Source organism: Cheilinus undulatus, linkage group 1 (assembly GCF_018320785.1).
Source record: "Cheilinus undulatus linkage group 1, ASM1832078v1, whole genome shotgun sequence".
Taxonomy (NCBI): domain Eukaryota; kingdom Metazoa; phylum Chordata; class Actinopteri; order Labriformes; family Labridae; genus Cheilinus; species Cheilinus undulatus.
Window position 1 is genome coordinate 30,519,561 of NC_054865.1, and position 14,608 is coordinate 30,534,168.

The 14,608-nt window shown below is 38.8% G+C and overlaps 1 protein-coding gene across 4 annotated transcripts in view; it reads left to right on the plus strand.

The window, feature by feature from the left end:
* celf6 (CUGBP Elav-like family member 6) overlaps nucleotides 1-14,139 on the plus strand; it is a 221,342-nt gene extending 207,203 nt beyond the window's left edge. For all 4 annotated transcript variants that reach the window (XM_041786101.1, XM_041786108.1, XM_041786123.1 and 1 more), the window contains 2 exons: nucleotides 5,338-5,487; nucleotides 13,936-14,139. In XM_041786101.1, the coding sequence (XP_041642035.1) occupies nucleotides 5,338-5,465 (128 nt within the window). In that variant the 3' untranslated portion in view covers nucleotides 5,466-5,487; nucleotides 13,936-14,139. The remainder of the gene's footprint in view (nucleotides 1-5,337; nucleotides 5,488-13,935) is intronic.
* Nucleotides 14,140-14,608: the final 469 nt, after the last annotated feature.

Sequence of the window (14,608 nt, forward strand, 5' to 3'; positions counted from 1 at the left end):
TGTTGACATTACAGACTGGCTGTTTAACAGAAAACATCTTTCTCAGAATTTGAAAGTTTAATATGTTAACTCTTAATATAAAATTATCAATAAGCTAGAAGGAAATATTGCCAGAAAAGTCCTAGCCTCTGCAGAATCATTCTTGTAGGTCTCAACAAAAAACATCTGTGCATACATGGGCTGATATCTCTGCTGCACAGGTGAACTACATTTCGGGAATTTGAAAGGAGATAATCAGACATCACTCTTTGAGATGGAGTGTTTACAGAGACGCTGGAAAATTTGAATGAGATGAAAAAGGTCACTGGAGGAGCACTCCAAGCATGTTCTCATAAAGGATGTATTTCTGGAGTAGGATTAAGAGTATATCTTGAGGGATACATCACTGTCGGCTCAGACAGATGTCTGTTTAGTTTAATAGGTTTATTTGCACTGTGATAAAATGGTATGAATATATGACATGGCATATTAAATGTTTTTTAAAAAGAAATGAAGAAAAATCCAAGGGATTTGTAAATATATATGCCTTTAAGCAAATTAAAACACTAAGATTATATGAAAAAATAAGTGACGCAGGTGTTGACACGGCCTGTGTTAATGCACATGTGCTCGCCCCACAGACATTTACAAATGAGAGGCTATATGGTTGTGTTTCATTTAACCTGGGACTCTATGGATACGACATTAGTCTTAATCCTCTGCATTTAGTCGCTCAGTATTGACTTTTAAAAGTGATCAAAGCTTACCTTGTTAAGTGGAATTAGCTGGATTTAGCTTGAAAATGAATTTCAAAAGGTCTTCTGAGAGCAGAATGACACACTCGCAGACACACGTGCACACCTATAATAGGAAACCCACTGCTTTTAAGATATGAGAGTAAAAATATACACCAGGAGATGCAATTTACCTAAAGGGCTCCTGAAAAAAGGGCATGTCTTTTTTTTGACGTGGCTTGTTTTATGTAGTTTTCTTTTTCTTCTTCCTCTTTCACATCAGGGAAAAATGTACTTGCATGTTTCTTTCAGCGTGTTTCTTTCAGCACTCATCTGTAGGCCTATGCAGTATATATTTGCTGTTTATAGAGTCATTATTCCATCATTTATTTTAACACAGCCACCAGTAAGCAAAATGACAATTAGAGCACAAACATATTTTAGATCAAATTTAAAGATGCTATTGTATTCAGAATAGATACACTTAAAAAATATATATTTTGAAGGGAGTGAACAAACTTTGAATTATTGGGTGCACTTTTGATAACCAAACTAGTTGATACAACACATTATAATGGGTTTATTTAATTATGTATGCCATTTACCAAATGAACATAGAGGTGTAAGTTGAGCCAACATCTTCTGGGGGTCCAACTTAAATAGCTGGCACAGCTATCTTTAGTTAGGCTGCCTGAAATAAATATTTTATCTGGGAACATTTTCTGCCAACTTGACATTTTTCAGCTATGAGCATGTTATGTTCATCAGCTAAATTGCATATTTAGGGCCGCTCAAACTTAAAGCTGCAAAATCTGGTACTTACCTATTTTATGTTGGCCCAATATTCATTTTTACAGGGTATAGGAATGTATTAAAACTTTCAAATGTATTTATTGTCAAGACAGCTTCTGTCTACTAAGCCACTTTAATTGATCACCTAGATTTTAATCAACCTCTAATTGACCTTGAACATAGAAATGCAAAATGTGTTCTTTGAGAGAGTCCCCCGAAATACAACAGCATCAAAGCCAACCATATAAACCAAACACATTTAAACAGGTAGAATTAACCTCAAAAATTTGACAAGCATCCTCTAGCAGTTAACCTTTTAGGGGGAAGGAAGCAAGGAACAATATATGGTCACTTTGGTTGACTTCCTTCGTGGCCTCCCCCCACTTTGTGAAATAGTCAAACCAGAAGGATTTTTCCCAGCCAATCATGGAGAGCAGTCAACGTCATGGAAAGTGACATTACACCATCTGACCAATCAGCAGTTGCCCAGAGAGTCTCAAATGTCCTGTTTCCCCCCCGAACTCACAAAATGCAGTTTTTATATCTCTTTTGGTCCCAAACTAATGTCCCTACAACCCTTACTAACCATGATAAGTTGATGAAACTCACACATTATAAAGGACAATAGTACGAATAGTAAAAAAAAAAAAAAATCTTATTTTTCTTAATTATCTTGAAAGTCATGTCTTCTCTTAAAACAATAGCCAACATAGGTCGAGAGTAGCTGAAGGAGATGATGCACACCTTGTTCTCTTAACGCCTGTGTCTCTAAAGTTCTAAAAGATTTACCTCTGTCTCATCCCTCATTAATCTCTTTGCCTATTTAATGCATACATTTTTTCATTCTAAATGAAAGAAGATAACCAGCAGTGTTTTTTTTCATGCCTGTATTAGTTCAGTTTCATGCAGCTGTCTCACTCAGAGCAGGTTTGAATCCAGTGAACTGTGGGTGTTTGTTTCTGTCATAGACTGTAGAAAGAATTGGACGAACCCCGAGTGACGTCAGCCGTTTGCTTACAATAGGTGGACTCAAACAGCTCTTGAAGCCCACCCACTAAGCGTGACTTCCTGTCAGCTAGCTAGCTAGCATTCTGGTTGACAGAAACGCAGCTTCTGCCTGTCGAGCTATCTGTCAATGCAATTTTTTGCACTTCCGCATTGGCTTCATTTTTCAGGACCGGAGGTTGCTGCTTGGTTTCTACCAAGATGATCATTGATGAATGGTAGCTGCCTAGCTATGTTAGTCAGTTTCTTTTTGCAGAGCTGTTCCCAATAAGGAGAGAGTGAAATCAGCAGTGTGTGGGTACTTACAGTAAAAGGCAACTTCAGAGGTTGTGTTTGGTGTTTATTTAACTGCTCTTCGTTTTAATGATGAAACATCTCATCCTGTAGGCTTACTGTGCATCAAAGTGTGTGCTTTGTTTTACTTTCATGGCTGCTAGTTCCTTTGTCTTCACTTGCACTGCCTGATCCATGAAATGGATTTGATTGGCTGTGCAGTGCCATGCATGACAATTTCAAATGAATTAATTGGTCTTTACTTGCTGAAATTGTTACTGTGACGGCAAGGAAAGCCGTGCCATTCAAAACTGACAACAAAGAAAAAGACAAGTTCAGCTGTTTAAAACACAAACACTTGTCATGACAAGTATACAGCTAATGTGTACATTACAGATGTAGCACTGATTGACTTCACACAAACACACATATTGCTTCCTCTACTTCTTTTATATCAAAAGGAGCCTCCCATCATACCCTCACATTTAAGTAAAATTATTCATCGGCTGCAAGGAAAAATGTTCTACCAACAGGTGAGACATATGTGGCACTGCAAAGCCAAGAAGCATCCCCACAGCATGATGCTGCCACCACCATGCTTCACAGTGGGGATGGTGTGTTTGTAGAGATGAGCAATGTTTGGTGTCTGCCAAACAAAGTGTCTTGTCAAAAAGCACCATTTTGGTCTCAATAAATCAAAGCATTTTCTCCACCTTAACCATGGAGTCTGACACATGCCTTCTGGCAAACTCTAGTCAAGCCATGTCATATTACTTCCAAGGAAGAGGAAAGTTCAGTGCCTTTTTTTTTTTTTTTGTTGTTGTTGTTTTTTTGTTTTTGTTTTTTTGTATCCATACATTTTCTTTGAATTGCTTGGAGTGTTCTTTTGTCTTCATGTTGCAGTGGTAGCCAAGAATACTAATTAACCAGTGGCTGGACCTTCCAGACACAGGTGTTTTTTTACTTCAGTCACTTGAGACAGATTCTCTGCACTTAGGTGACACTCAAGAATGACATACATAATACATCTGCATTGAGAATGTAGCTTTAAAGTTTGAAGAGTCAGCAGAGAACATGAATAAGATTTAAGTTTATGCGTGTCCTTGTAAAAAGATGTACTTATGGTGCATAATAGTTTGTATGTGGAGGACATGAAAAGCCTGTCTTTCTGTTTTTAGAGGGGGGTATTTGAACAGTAAACCATTACCTCTGCACGATACAGCCACACCTAAATACTAGACAGTACTGAAGCACAGGATCCCTCCAAAGTAACTCTTGTATGAGTTTACTGAGGCACACTCAGCTGCTCAGTTGCATTTTCCTCGTCACCCTGATAATGTTTGCAACTTTGTGTGTGTTTTTATTAAAAATGCATAAGTGAGAAGAGGCGTTTTGCTGATATGGATGGCTGCAGTAAGAGCCATACATCAAACACCAGTAGTGTTCAGGGTATTCAGTCACACAGCAGCGCACACTCCAACCGCACACTCAGTCCTACAACAAAGAAATGAAACATCAGCCAGTTATTTTGTCTCCAGAAAAACAGCTGAAACTGAAAATGTGTGCGATTTCTTTTCCTGCCTTTAGATTATTTTAATATATGTGAAGTGTGTCCTCTGCTTCTGTATTCTGACCCCTGAAATCATATCAGCAGTTTGCTATACGGGAATGTAAATGTGAGGTATGGTGTGTGTGTTTGTGGGATTATGAGGGGGGGATCACTGCCAACTGACAGGCCCTTCCCTGCTCAGTTTGTTTAAAGGGTTTGTAAAAGCAGCAGCCTTATCTCACCCGCACTGACAAAAGCCTGCCCTCTCCCCCCAAATTAAATTGGACCCATAGCGGTGTGATCAAATCAGCTGGCAGGTGGAAAATTCGGGCCGTCAATCACAGAGGTGTCTGATAAGAGCAGGCAAGGAGTCCTGGTGTGGAAAGCTTTGGGCTCATTCCGCCTCGACACCCAGGTGATAACTCAGAGCAGCAGGCGTCTCCGTTGTACGCACCTTGCTGCTAGCATCTCGTTTCGACCCCCACGACCTTTAGTCTTTACTCGGATACAGGCTCAGTCACACACAGCCCTGTCACTCTAGGATGGCTCAGGTAACATTTACACACGCCGCTCTGCTGTAAAAAATCCACACACAGCATGAGATCCTTCCTCTCTCTAATCTTTCCACACCTTTTCATGTTTTTTTTTTGTTCTCTCTTCAAGTCAAACCCGTACTTTCTAACAGCCCTTCCCCCATTTGATTTTTAATATCTGTGTTATTAGCCTTTGTGGTGGTTTATGTAATCTCTTTAATTCAAAGATTTTCAATTAATCTGCTGAAAAGAGAAAACAAAGAGCTATTGTTGTGTCATTGTTGGGAGTTAAATAGGGTCTTCTTCTCCCCCTTTCATCTTTCCCATCTGTTCTGCCTGTCTCTTTCTTCTTTCTGTTTCTCTCTCATCTCAACCCTTCCTTCTCCCTCTCTTGCTCTGTTGTTCCTTTTTTCTCCCACTTTTCTCTGACTCCATCCCTCTCTCTTTCCTCCGTTGTATGTTCCCGTCTCAGGCTTTGTGAGTTTCGATAACCCATCCAGCGCTCAAGCCGCCATCCAGGCCATGAACGGCTTTCAGATAGGCATGAAGAGGCTGAAGGTGCAACTAAAGCGGCCAAAGGATGCCAACCGACCTTACTGACTCGTCTGCTGTCCATACCCAGGTAGAGTAACACCCATGCCATTAATCTGTGTCATGTCATGCTTGTTTTAAACCAAACTGTCTGCTTTAATGGGGCAGTTTCACTCATGATGCTGTAGAAAACGACAGTGTGCCATTATGTAAACATGTTAAATGACATCTAAAACCTAAATCTGTTAGATTAAATCATCTCCTTGAGATCTGATTTGACCTTTAATTAAAATAAACCTAAAATTAAAGTATAGGCATGGAGTTAAGAAAATTAACAGAAAAATCAGACATGTAATCAACCATTAATGACTAAGAACAAAAAAAATCAAATTAAATGTAATTTGTGAAGCTTTGTATGAATATTTAATGTAAAACTCAGATTAGTAGGAAGTGCTTTTCATTTCAGGGGTGATCAGAGCAGGCTGAGATGAGCACAGAGGAAAATTGATATCATCAAAAAAAATCATCAATTGCATAAAAAGTAATCTTTTAAATTTGCATAATCATCTGTAGACTAATAAAATTACAAATGCCAGCTTATTAATACATTTCATCAGCAAGGGAATACACTAAAAAGTCTAATTTTGCACTCATTATCTGCCTTTGTCTTCTTGAGCCCCAGTGTGACATTAAAATGTGTACTTCTTTAGGTCATAGTGCTTCCTTTTAACAAATTATCTGTGAAAGTGTCAGGGCAGGTAGTTTCTCACTTGGACAGCATCAGCCTCTTTAGGTTTCCTTACTCCCCTGAAATTTTTGGCTTCCTCTGTGGTTTAAGGTTTAATTTGTACCTGCAGGATACTCCAGTGTAAATAGATGACATCATCAATACTCAGCTTAGCATAATCACCGGTACACAGAGGCAGGCATCGGGAATCAATGTGTTTTGTTAAGCCACAAATTCATAAAAAAGATGTCATTTGTTCCCTAAAGTAGGGCTTCTGTCAGTTTATGAGCAAAACCTAGAGGTCCTCCCTGTTTGACCTTTCACGATGTTATATTTGGGGTGCCAGTTTGGCTCAGTTGTTAGAGCAGGGGCCTGTATTCATAGCTTTCAGTCACATGACCCTGCTGAGACCTGGAGGGGGGAAAAAGCAGCAATGGCAGCTACTACTGAACACTATGTGGTGCTGCAGCACCTGACAACCAAAGAAAAAGTGAGATATTAATTTAAACTGTACACTTTTTTCAGTTTTGTCCCTTATACAGCACCAAGAATATTTAAATTAATGTAGTAAGAAAAGTTGGAGCCAGAAATTAGTTTCGGTTTCGGTGAGGTTTATGTTCTGTATCTACAGAGGATAAGAATCTGTCTCTTTGCAACCTCTGCAAGCATAAATTCTACAAATGCAATGATGGATTTTTGGTGTGTTCAGGTCAATAATGTTGTCATTTGGGAAGTGAAGGGTAAGACATTTCAAGATCAAAGCATAGGTGAGTGCTAATTAGCTAAGTTCAGCTAGTCCACAGTATAGGTACCGATAGTATGAGGATTACTGTTACCTGTCTCTCATTCTTCAAGCACAGTAAGTTAAAGGCGGCCATGTTTGTCGCGATCAGTAGAGGTCTGTACAGTGCTAATGTTGATTGCATAGATGTCATTAGGCCTTTTTTGAGGGGCTGAAGCCAACCCTAAAATATAAGAAAAAATATTTTTAAGATCATGTGGCAGTTGTGTAGAATAAGGTTAAGTACCATCAATATAGACTGTCTTCAGACACATCGAGAAAACCAGTGGCAGGCAGAAATAAACATGTTTTATTTGGAAAGCATGAACAGCCTGAGAGAAGGAAGAGAGGAAATATGGAACTATACATTTTAGGATAAAATGAAACACATTTATACTTACACTAGATATGCTAATGGGTATGTTGTTCAACATATTTTCCATGGACTCAGCCCAACAAACCTTTAAATACCAACTCATAAACTAGCTTAGACTAGCTGTTAAAACCAGGAGGGCCTCCTGTAGGCAAAGGTCTTCGAAGGAGGGCAGGCAAAGAAAAGAGAGTGAGCCAGATAGCAGGTCCTGATAACTGCTCTACAACTAAAAATAAAATTGATTAAAGAAGACTTTTAAGGTGTGAATAAATCATTTCGGCATGTGACCCTTAGGGCTAAGCCTTCCCTGTCCTTCAATCCTAGTAACATCCCTGGTTTATTGTAACCTACAGAGACAGCAGAGATCTAACAGCATCAACCCACTATTAACTCTTCTCTGGGTTTTCCTTAGGCTTTGCTCCTCATCAGTTTGTACATCCAGTCGAACAACAGCTTTCTTTGATTAAAAAAAAAAAAGGCTTAAACACATCTATGACAACAAAGACCATCAACTTCTCTGTAGTGTACAGCAGGAGGAAACAGTTCTTACCTAGCAGGGGGCAGTTTCATGAGCATGTGACGTGACGTGAAAGCTATGAATACAGAGACCGCTGGCCTTAACGCACTGGAAGCAGGTTCCAGTCCCAATCCTGGCACTGTTTGATGCATGTCTTACTCTGCTCTCCTGTCTCTCCTCAGCTCTCCTGTCCAAAAAAGGCAAAGGGCCAGAACATATATAATCTTTGTAAATTGGGGGGATGTATGTAGTATAGGGTGGATTTATAGTTTTTAACATGTCCACTTACAAGCAGGAAAGACAAATGCAGTATATATCAAAGAAAAGCCAATGCTCACAGAAATAAATAAACACAAAGATGCTTAATGGAAAAGCACTTAGTACACTACCAGCTGCAGTGGCTTGTGTTATGACAGAGAACAGCACCAATCCCAGTGAGCACCATTTTGTTAAGATCAAGTGATGCTTTAAAAATGTTCTCGCAAGCAAAGCAGTCATTGTCCATTTTTGTATTTTTACTGACCTTTGTTTGCAGGTCGCCTAAATGATAAAAACTACACACAGGCATGGCTTAATTTTGTTATTTTAATCAGTCCTGAAAAACATGGACATTTGTTTATGTTCATTTTAAGAGATATATGTCAGAATCTAAAACCAGCTTTATTGGCCTTGTGTTTACAGATATAAAGAATACGACTTTGAATTGTTTTGCTCTCGATGTATGTAACGAAGAAATGTTGTCAAGTTCTGATCAAACTGGCGCTTGAGCAGCATCCACGCCTCTTCTCGCTGCTTAGATATGTCACGATTCTGCCGTGCCTGAAAGTACTGCCCCTCGACGCTGATTGGTCCTGTCACTTTCTAACTGGGCCCAAACAGTTCAGATGGGAGCTTTGCAAGATGGATTTGCCAGTGAGAAACACAGAAAGGGGCATATCCATCTGCTTTGTAAGGTTTATATGCAATGCAATAAATCAATATAGCAAAAAACTACAGTGTTAAGAGCTATTATGATAATAGCAATAATAAATATTTAACCCATAATCATGCCAATTTAAAATAATAATGCTATTTGTATGGCACCAGTAACAAGGTTCAAAAACATAGTATATGTTCATATATAAATGTGTTGTATCATAAGAAACAGAATCATCATACTAGTAAAAAGGGTGTAAGCAAAGGCTGCTGAAGCCAGTCCTATCCATCTAATTGTGAACTATCTGCTTATTTTACTATATATAAGTACTGTTTATATCAAGTTTTTATTTACAAAATGTAGATAATATGAGATCTTTCTTTTGGATGTTGCCTCTTAAATGTGTGTATATCTGCTACAGCAAATCTTCAAATGCCAACACTGTCTGTTTTTTTCACTCAGAGCCTTAATAAAAAAACAATGTAAAGACGGTTTAGCTAAAGTGGCCCCATCCTTCAGTAAGAGCTTGTTTCACAGTGTCAGGCTTGATTCAAAGAATCATCTTCCATCTGTTACAAAGTGCAGCTGCCACTGCAAAATAATATAGATGCATGCTCTCCTCGCCCAATTGGCTGGGCAACATTTCATTACAATAACATAAGCCTGGATTACATTCGTCCATAAATAAAAGCATGGTAATACCATTTGTTTGTTTTAAAATTGACTCCTTAAAAGCCACAAGATGACATTAATGGAAGGTGGTGTGCAGTGCAAATGATAGATGCTCCCTTTATCCCTTTCATGATAGCATTTGAATAGAGCCGTGTCCTGCTAATTGAAGGGAGGCTTTCAAAGCCGACACCCCAAGAAAGACTGGGGGAAGGGGGGGTTATTTAGCACATCAGTGATGGATAAATGAAACAATATCCTGCAACAGTACTGAAGGAAATGACAGTCATTGAGAGGTACTGAGAATATCTTGAAGCAAAGGCATTTCCCACAATAACATTGCCATTTTTCTGTGCGTGTGTATGTGATGTTTGTTTTTTCCACAGTCTCTAGTCTGGTTCAATCCATCTCTGTGTTTTTCTTTTGCTATTACACCATTTCTGTTGTTGAGTTAAGGGCAACCAATAGACCAAAACCAATACCAATCCCATCAAAACATTAGAGGAAAAAAACACAAGTGGGGCTTCTGAGGCCAGCTCTCGGTTTATGGATTCTCTCAAACTAGGAGGAATTTTATAAAAACAAGTTGTACTTGAAGAATTTCAACAATCAATTTCTGTTTCTAATTTCTTATCCTCGTGTATTTCTGCAGAAGCTGAATTATTGAGCAAAAGACTGGATTAAGTGCAACAGTCGCTGTTTTATTTTCAACATCCAACTACTTTTATAAGAATAGCAAACTTTGATTAAACTTGAATTATGATGTTTTTTCCCTCAGTGTGTGCTTTCCTTGGGTAAAAAAAAAAAAAAAAAACTTCAATATGTTGATAGCTTCAGAGTTCCCTTTCTTTCATATAAAACTGACAATTTTTCTTTGAAGCTGAATTAAAAACACGATCAGACAGCATTCTCTCCTGCTGGTCTCAGGAGCCCTGTGAGTGGAAATTGCGTTCTGTGTCTTAAAGATAAACTTAATGCAAAAAAAAAAAAAAAAAAAAAAAAAAAGAAAAGGAAAAAAGCTCACTGTACGGCCACCCATATAGCAAACAATGCAAGGCAAATCCAATTACTGTAGACAGGACAAGTTTCTGAAATATGCATTTTTGCCTTAAGGGTTATCTTTGAGAATACAAAAACATCAATTCAACCTTTAAACCTGCAAATATTGTCAGGTGGAGAGGATTTCACCACCACTCTGAGGCAGGAAAAAAACACCTTTTTGTGCTTTGTTGATTGTTGTGTTATTTCTGTTTTACTTGTCATTTCTTTTCTCCAGTTTTTTTATGGTAATAAGCATAATAACATCATTTGATTTGTCAGGCACAATAAGCGAGAGTGTGGAACAAATATGAAAAGGGTGCTTTGAATTCTAACTTAAGGAGAACAAAAAGGAAATCCTACTCTTTCTTTCCTTCTTTTGCACCCCCCCACCAACCTGCCAACCTGACACGGCCAGTCACAGTGTGAGGTGGCCTATTCTCCGCTATAGCCACACCCAACCCACCCACCACCACACACCTGTCAGGGGCCAAGTTCCCACAGCTGTAAGTTGATCCCATGGTGTCATTTTCTTTTGGATGACGTCATGTGGTGGGACTGTGACTGCGTTGCATGACGTGGCGTTGATTGATATTTCTGAACTCTATCTCTTTATACTCTGCCCTCCTTTTTTATATACATATACTGTTTATTGTATATTGGCAGTCTGTGGAGTGCAGTAAAACGATGCCTTCCTTGGCTGGTACCTGTTGTACATAATGTAACTGACTGGTTGGTGGATTATAACTGGAAGTGGCCTTTAACCCTTTGTGCTATTGTACCGTGTGCCCTTGTGTTGTTATTTCTCTTATGTGTATGGGTGTACTGTATTTTCTACCTCTCTACTTCTTCACATTCACATCAACACTGTTTTCCAGCAAACTATGATTTCTAATGAAGGGCTGAATCTTTGCAAAAAAGGACCTTTTTCTCCCCCCTCCGATCGACAGCTGTTTAGTGGAGAGATGGCCGAGATGACCCTGTGTTTGTGTAGCCAATTAAATCTCCAGGCTTCATGCAGAGAGCACAGGCAAATGTTGACACTCCACTTCTCCCCTGATTCCATCTTCACAGGGAGTACTTCTGCAAGATTGTTTTGTTTGCCCAACATGAGAATCACTTCCCATTTATTTATTTATGAGGGTGCAAACCAATTACACTGCGATAGCAGAGCTGCAGGCAGAGCTGTAGACCCACATGGCCACAACCTGTCCTCCATACTATATGCATCGGCATATATGCTGAATGCATGTTAGGACTAAATATAAATACCCAGGATGCCTTGCTTGTTAGGTATACTGTATCACAGGGGTGTCACACTCCAGGCCTGGGGGGCCAGATCCTGCCCGTGGTACATCATTACCGACCTGCAAGTTCATATGATATTTTTATTATTACTGGCCAACCATTATGAGTCTGCAGATTTCCTCTGGTATAAAATTGTAAAGTTGACCTTGATGATTTAATATATCCTTGTTGAGTCATAAGAATTAAAAAAGTAAAGAGTAAAAAAATTACATAAAAAGTCAGGAATGTAGGAAAATGAATAAATTTGTTTTTATTTTACATTTTCGATTTTGCCTCTCACAAGTATGACTTAAACTTATGATTCTGACTTTTTGTTTCATATTACCTTTTAAAATTATAATTTTGATTTTTTTCTCATATTTTGATCTTTTAGATTCACAATTTTAAATATTAAGTCATATTTTGACCTTTAAAACTCATAATTTTGAATATTATCAACCTTTTAATCCCATATATTTTCTTATTAGACTCATAATTTAAATTAAAGTCACATTTTCACCCTTTAAACTAATAATTTTAACTTTTATCTCATGTATGTGCCTTTTAAAAACATTATTTTAACATTTAGTTTTTATGTTTCATCCTTTTGAACTAGTAAGTCTGATTTTGTATCACAGATTTCCAGCCTTGAAACTTGATTTTGACTTTTTTAAACCTCAAAATCATTACCATCAGTGCTAAGTCCCCATAATTCATTACTGATTAAAATGAGGTTGACAGTTTATGGCGAAATGTTGACCCCGTTAGGCTCCCAAGTCATGCCAAAATTTAGCCCCTGCAGTGATTGAGTTTAACACAGTTTTTCAGTTTTGCTCCTTACATGTAAAATGACCATTTCTTAAAGAAATGGCAGCAAACAGATTCACGGTGAAAAAGGTCCTTTCTTTGCAAGTGAGTTTGTCTCTATCCCTCCAGGCCAAGTCCTGATAAGAGTTAAGTTGTTTTCATCGAGCTTCTTCCTTCCTTATTCTTTCAGAGGCCCTGCAGGCGGCTCTCCCTCCCGTAGTCTCTCCAATGAACTCAAGGGGTGTCTAGCCACACAAGCCGCGAGGGATAGTGTCTTTTCTGGCATCAAATATGCCTCTAAACTGGCAGGTGTCCTTTATAAAGCCATCTAAGTAGATGGGGAAGTAATAGTGGGACAGACATCTTGGGAAAAAAATCTTTATTATCTGAAAAAGTTGGGGGGTGGTTCTGATGTTTCAAAAAGAGCTGTTTACTTGGCAAAAAACTGATCTATTTTAAAGCTGCTGTGTGTTTTTCTGCTCTGTGGTAGATGCATATAGAAAGAGAATCGCTAGTGGCTTATAAAAGAGGGCATCTGTAATCGGGACTCTTAGTGCTTTATGCCGCTAATGGCTCGGCTCGCTTTGGCACACATATAAAAGAGGGAAGAATCTCCGCTCGCACATCTAGAAAGCAGATCTATTATGAGATGGTAACAAGCTCATTTACAGGAATGGAAAGGAAGAACAAAGAGTGTCTGGGCGCGCGTTCCCGTCACAAAGTCAGACCCTTTCATGTTCGCTCCCGGAGAGTGATTTACTGTGATTTCCAAGCCTTTCTTCACCGACATCATAGCTCACAACATATTAAGGATGATAGGCTGTAAACTAGATCTTTTATATCCGAAAGCTTGCCGGCGTGGCCACATTTAGTGACAGTGCAGCATTTTAAGGCAACACAAAAGCAGGGGGAGAGGTTGTTTTTTTTACTTAGATCCTAATTACAGGCAATTTTTTTGATATGTTATTATTTTCTCATCAGTTTTCTGTCATAATCATTAAACCATTATCCCACTCATACACTCACTTGTCTTGTTTTCTTTGTGTTTCTGTCTTGTTCCTTTTGGTATGTTTGTAATTAAGTATAAAAAATAAGGTGAAGCAGGATTCAGCTGTTGAGAGGTAGTCAGTTTAAATTAGGGCCTATCCTTGGATTAGTGCTGTCACAGTGTAGATGTCTGTTCCATATGGTTAAAACACAAATCTCCCACCCCACCTCTAGCCCACTTATTTCTGGTTTTTGATTGACACACTCCTCATTTTTTTCCTTCTCCCCGTCTGTTTCTCATGCTGTTGGCTGTGCCTGTCAGTTTGTGTGATAACCAGGAGCCAGCAACCCTAAGCATGTTTGCCTCAGCCTCACTGAATCCCCTTTTTTCCCCATCTCTCTCTCTCTCTCTCTCTCTCTCTCTCTCTCTGTCACAGGATGAAGGGCCACAACACCTTATTTCCACAAGTGCAGTAAAAGTACAAAGACTTCTTGCTCTGCTACATATCATGAAGGAAGGGTGGTCCCTTGATCCTGCTGGAAACCCGCTGAAAGATTGGGTGACTGAGAGAGAGGGATCCCAGAGTTGATGTTCCTTTTTATTTAATTTTATTTTTCCAGATTTTTTTTTCTTCGCAAATGCCTCTTTTTTCCCTGTTTTGCTTTGGCGTCTGTGGAAGAAGATTTTTTGCAGAGACCAACTTTTTGCTGCTGTTTTTTAGACATGACGGGGGAAAAAAAACCTTTATAGACTCATTATGCTCAAAGCATGCATACCGACACAGGATATAGTTAAACATACAAAGATAATGAAGCAAACATACAACATTTAAGGAAGCCACACTTGAAGAAAAAAACTGAAAAAAGGAAAAAAAAAAAAAAAAAAAACAACTTTGTACATGTATAAATACGTGCAAATGCCAACTCAAGTACTGAAGCAAACACATGCGTGTGCAAACAAACACATACACACAAACACACACACCAGCCTGCTGCCATTTTGGTTTTTTGTGCCTACACAGGTGTTGTGCTCTGTGACAGGGCAAGCTCTGGATCAAAGAAGAAAATGAGAAGAAGACATGAAGAAGAGGAGGAAGAGGAGAGAAGAGG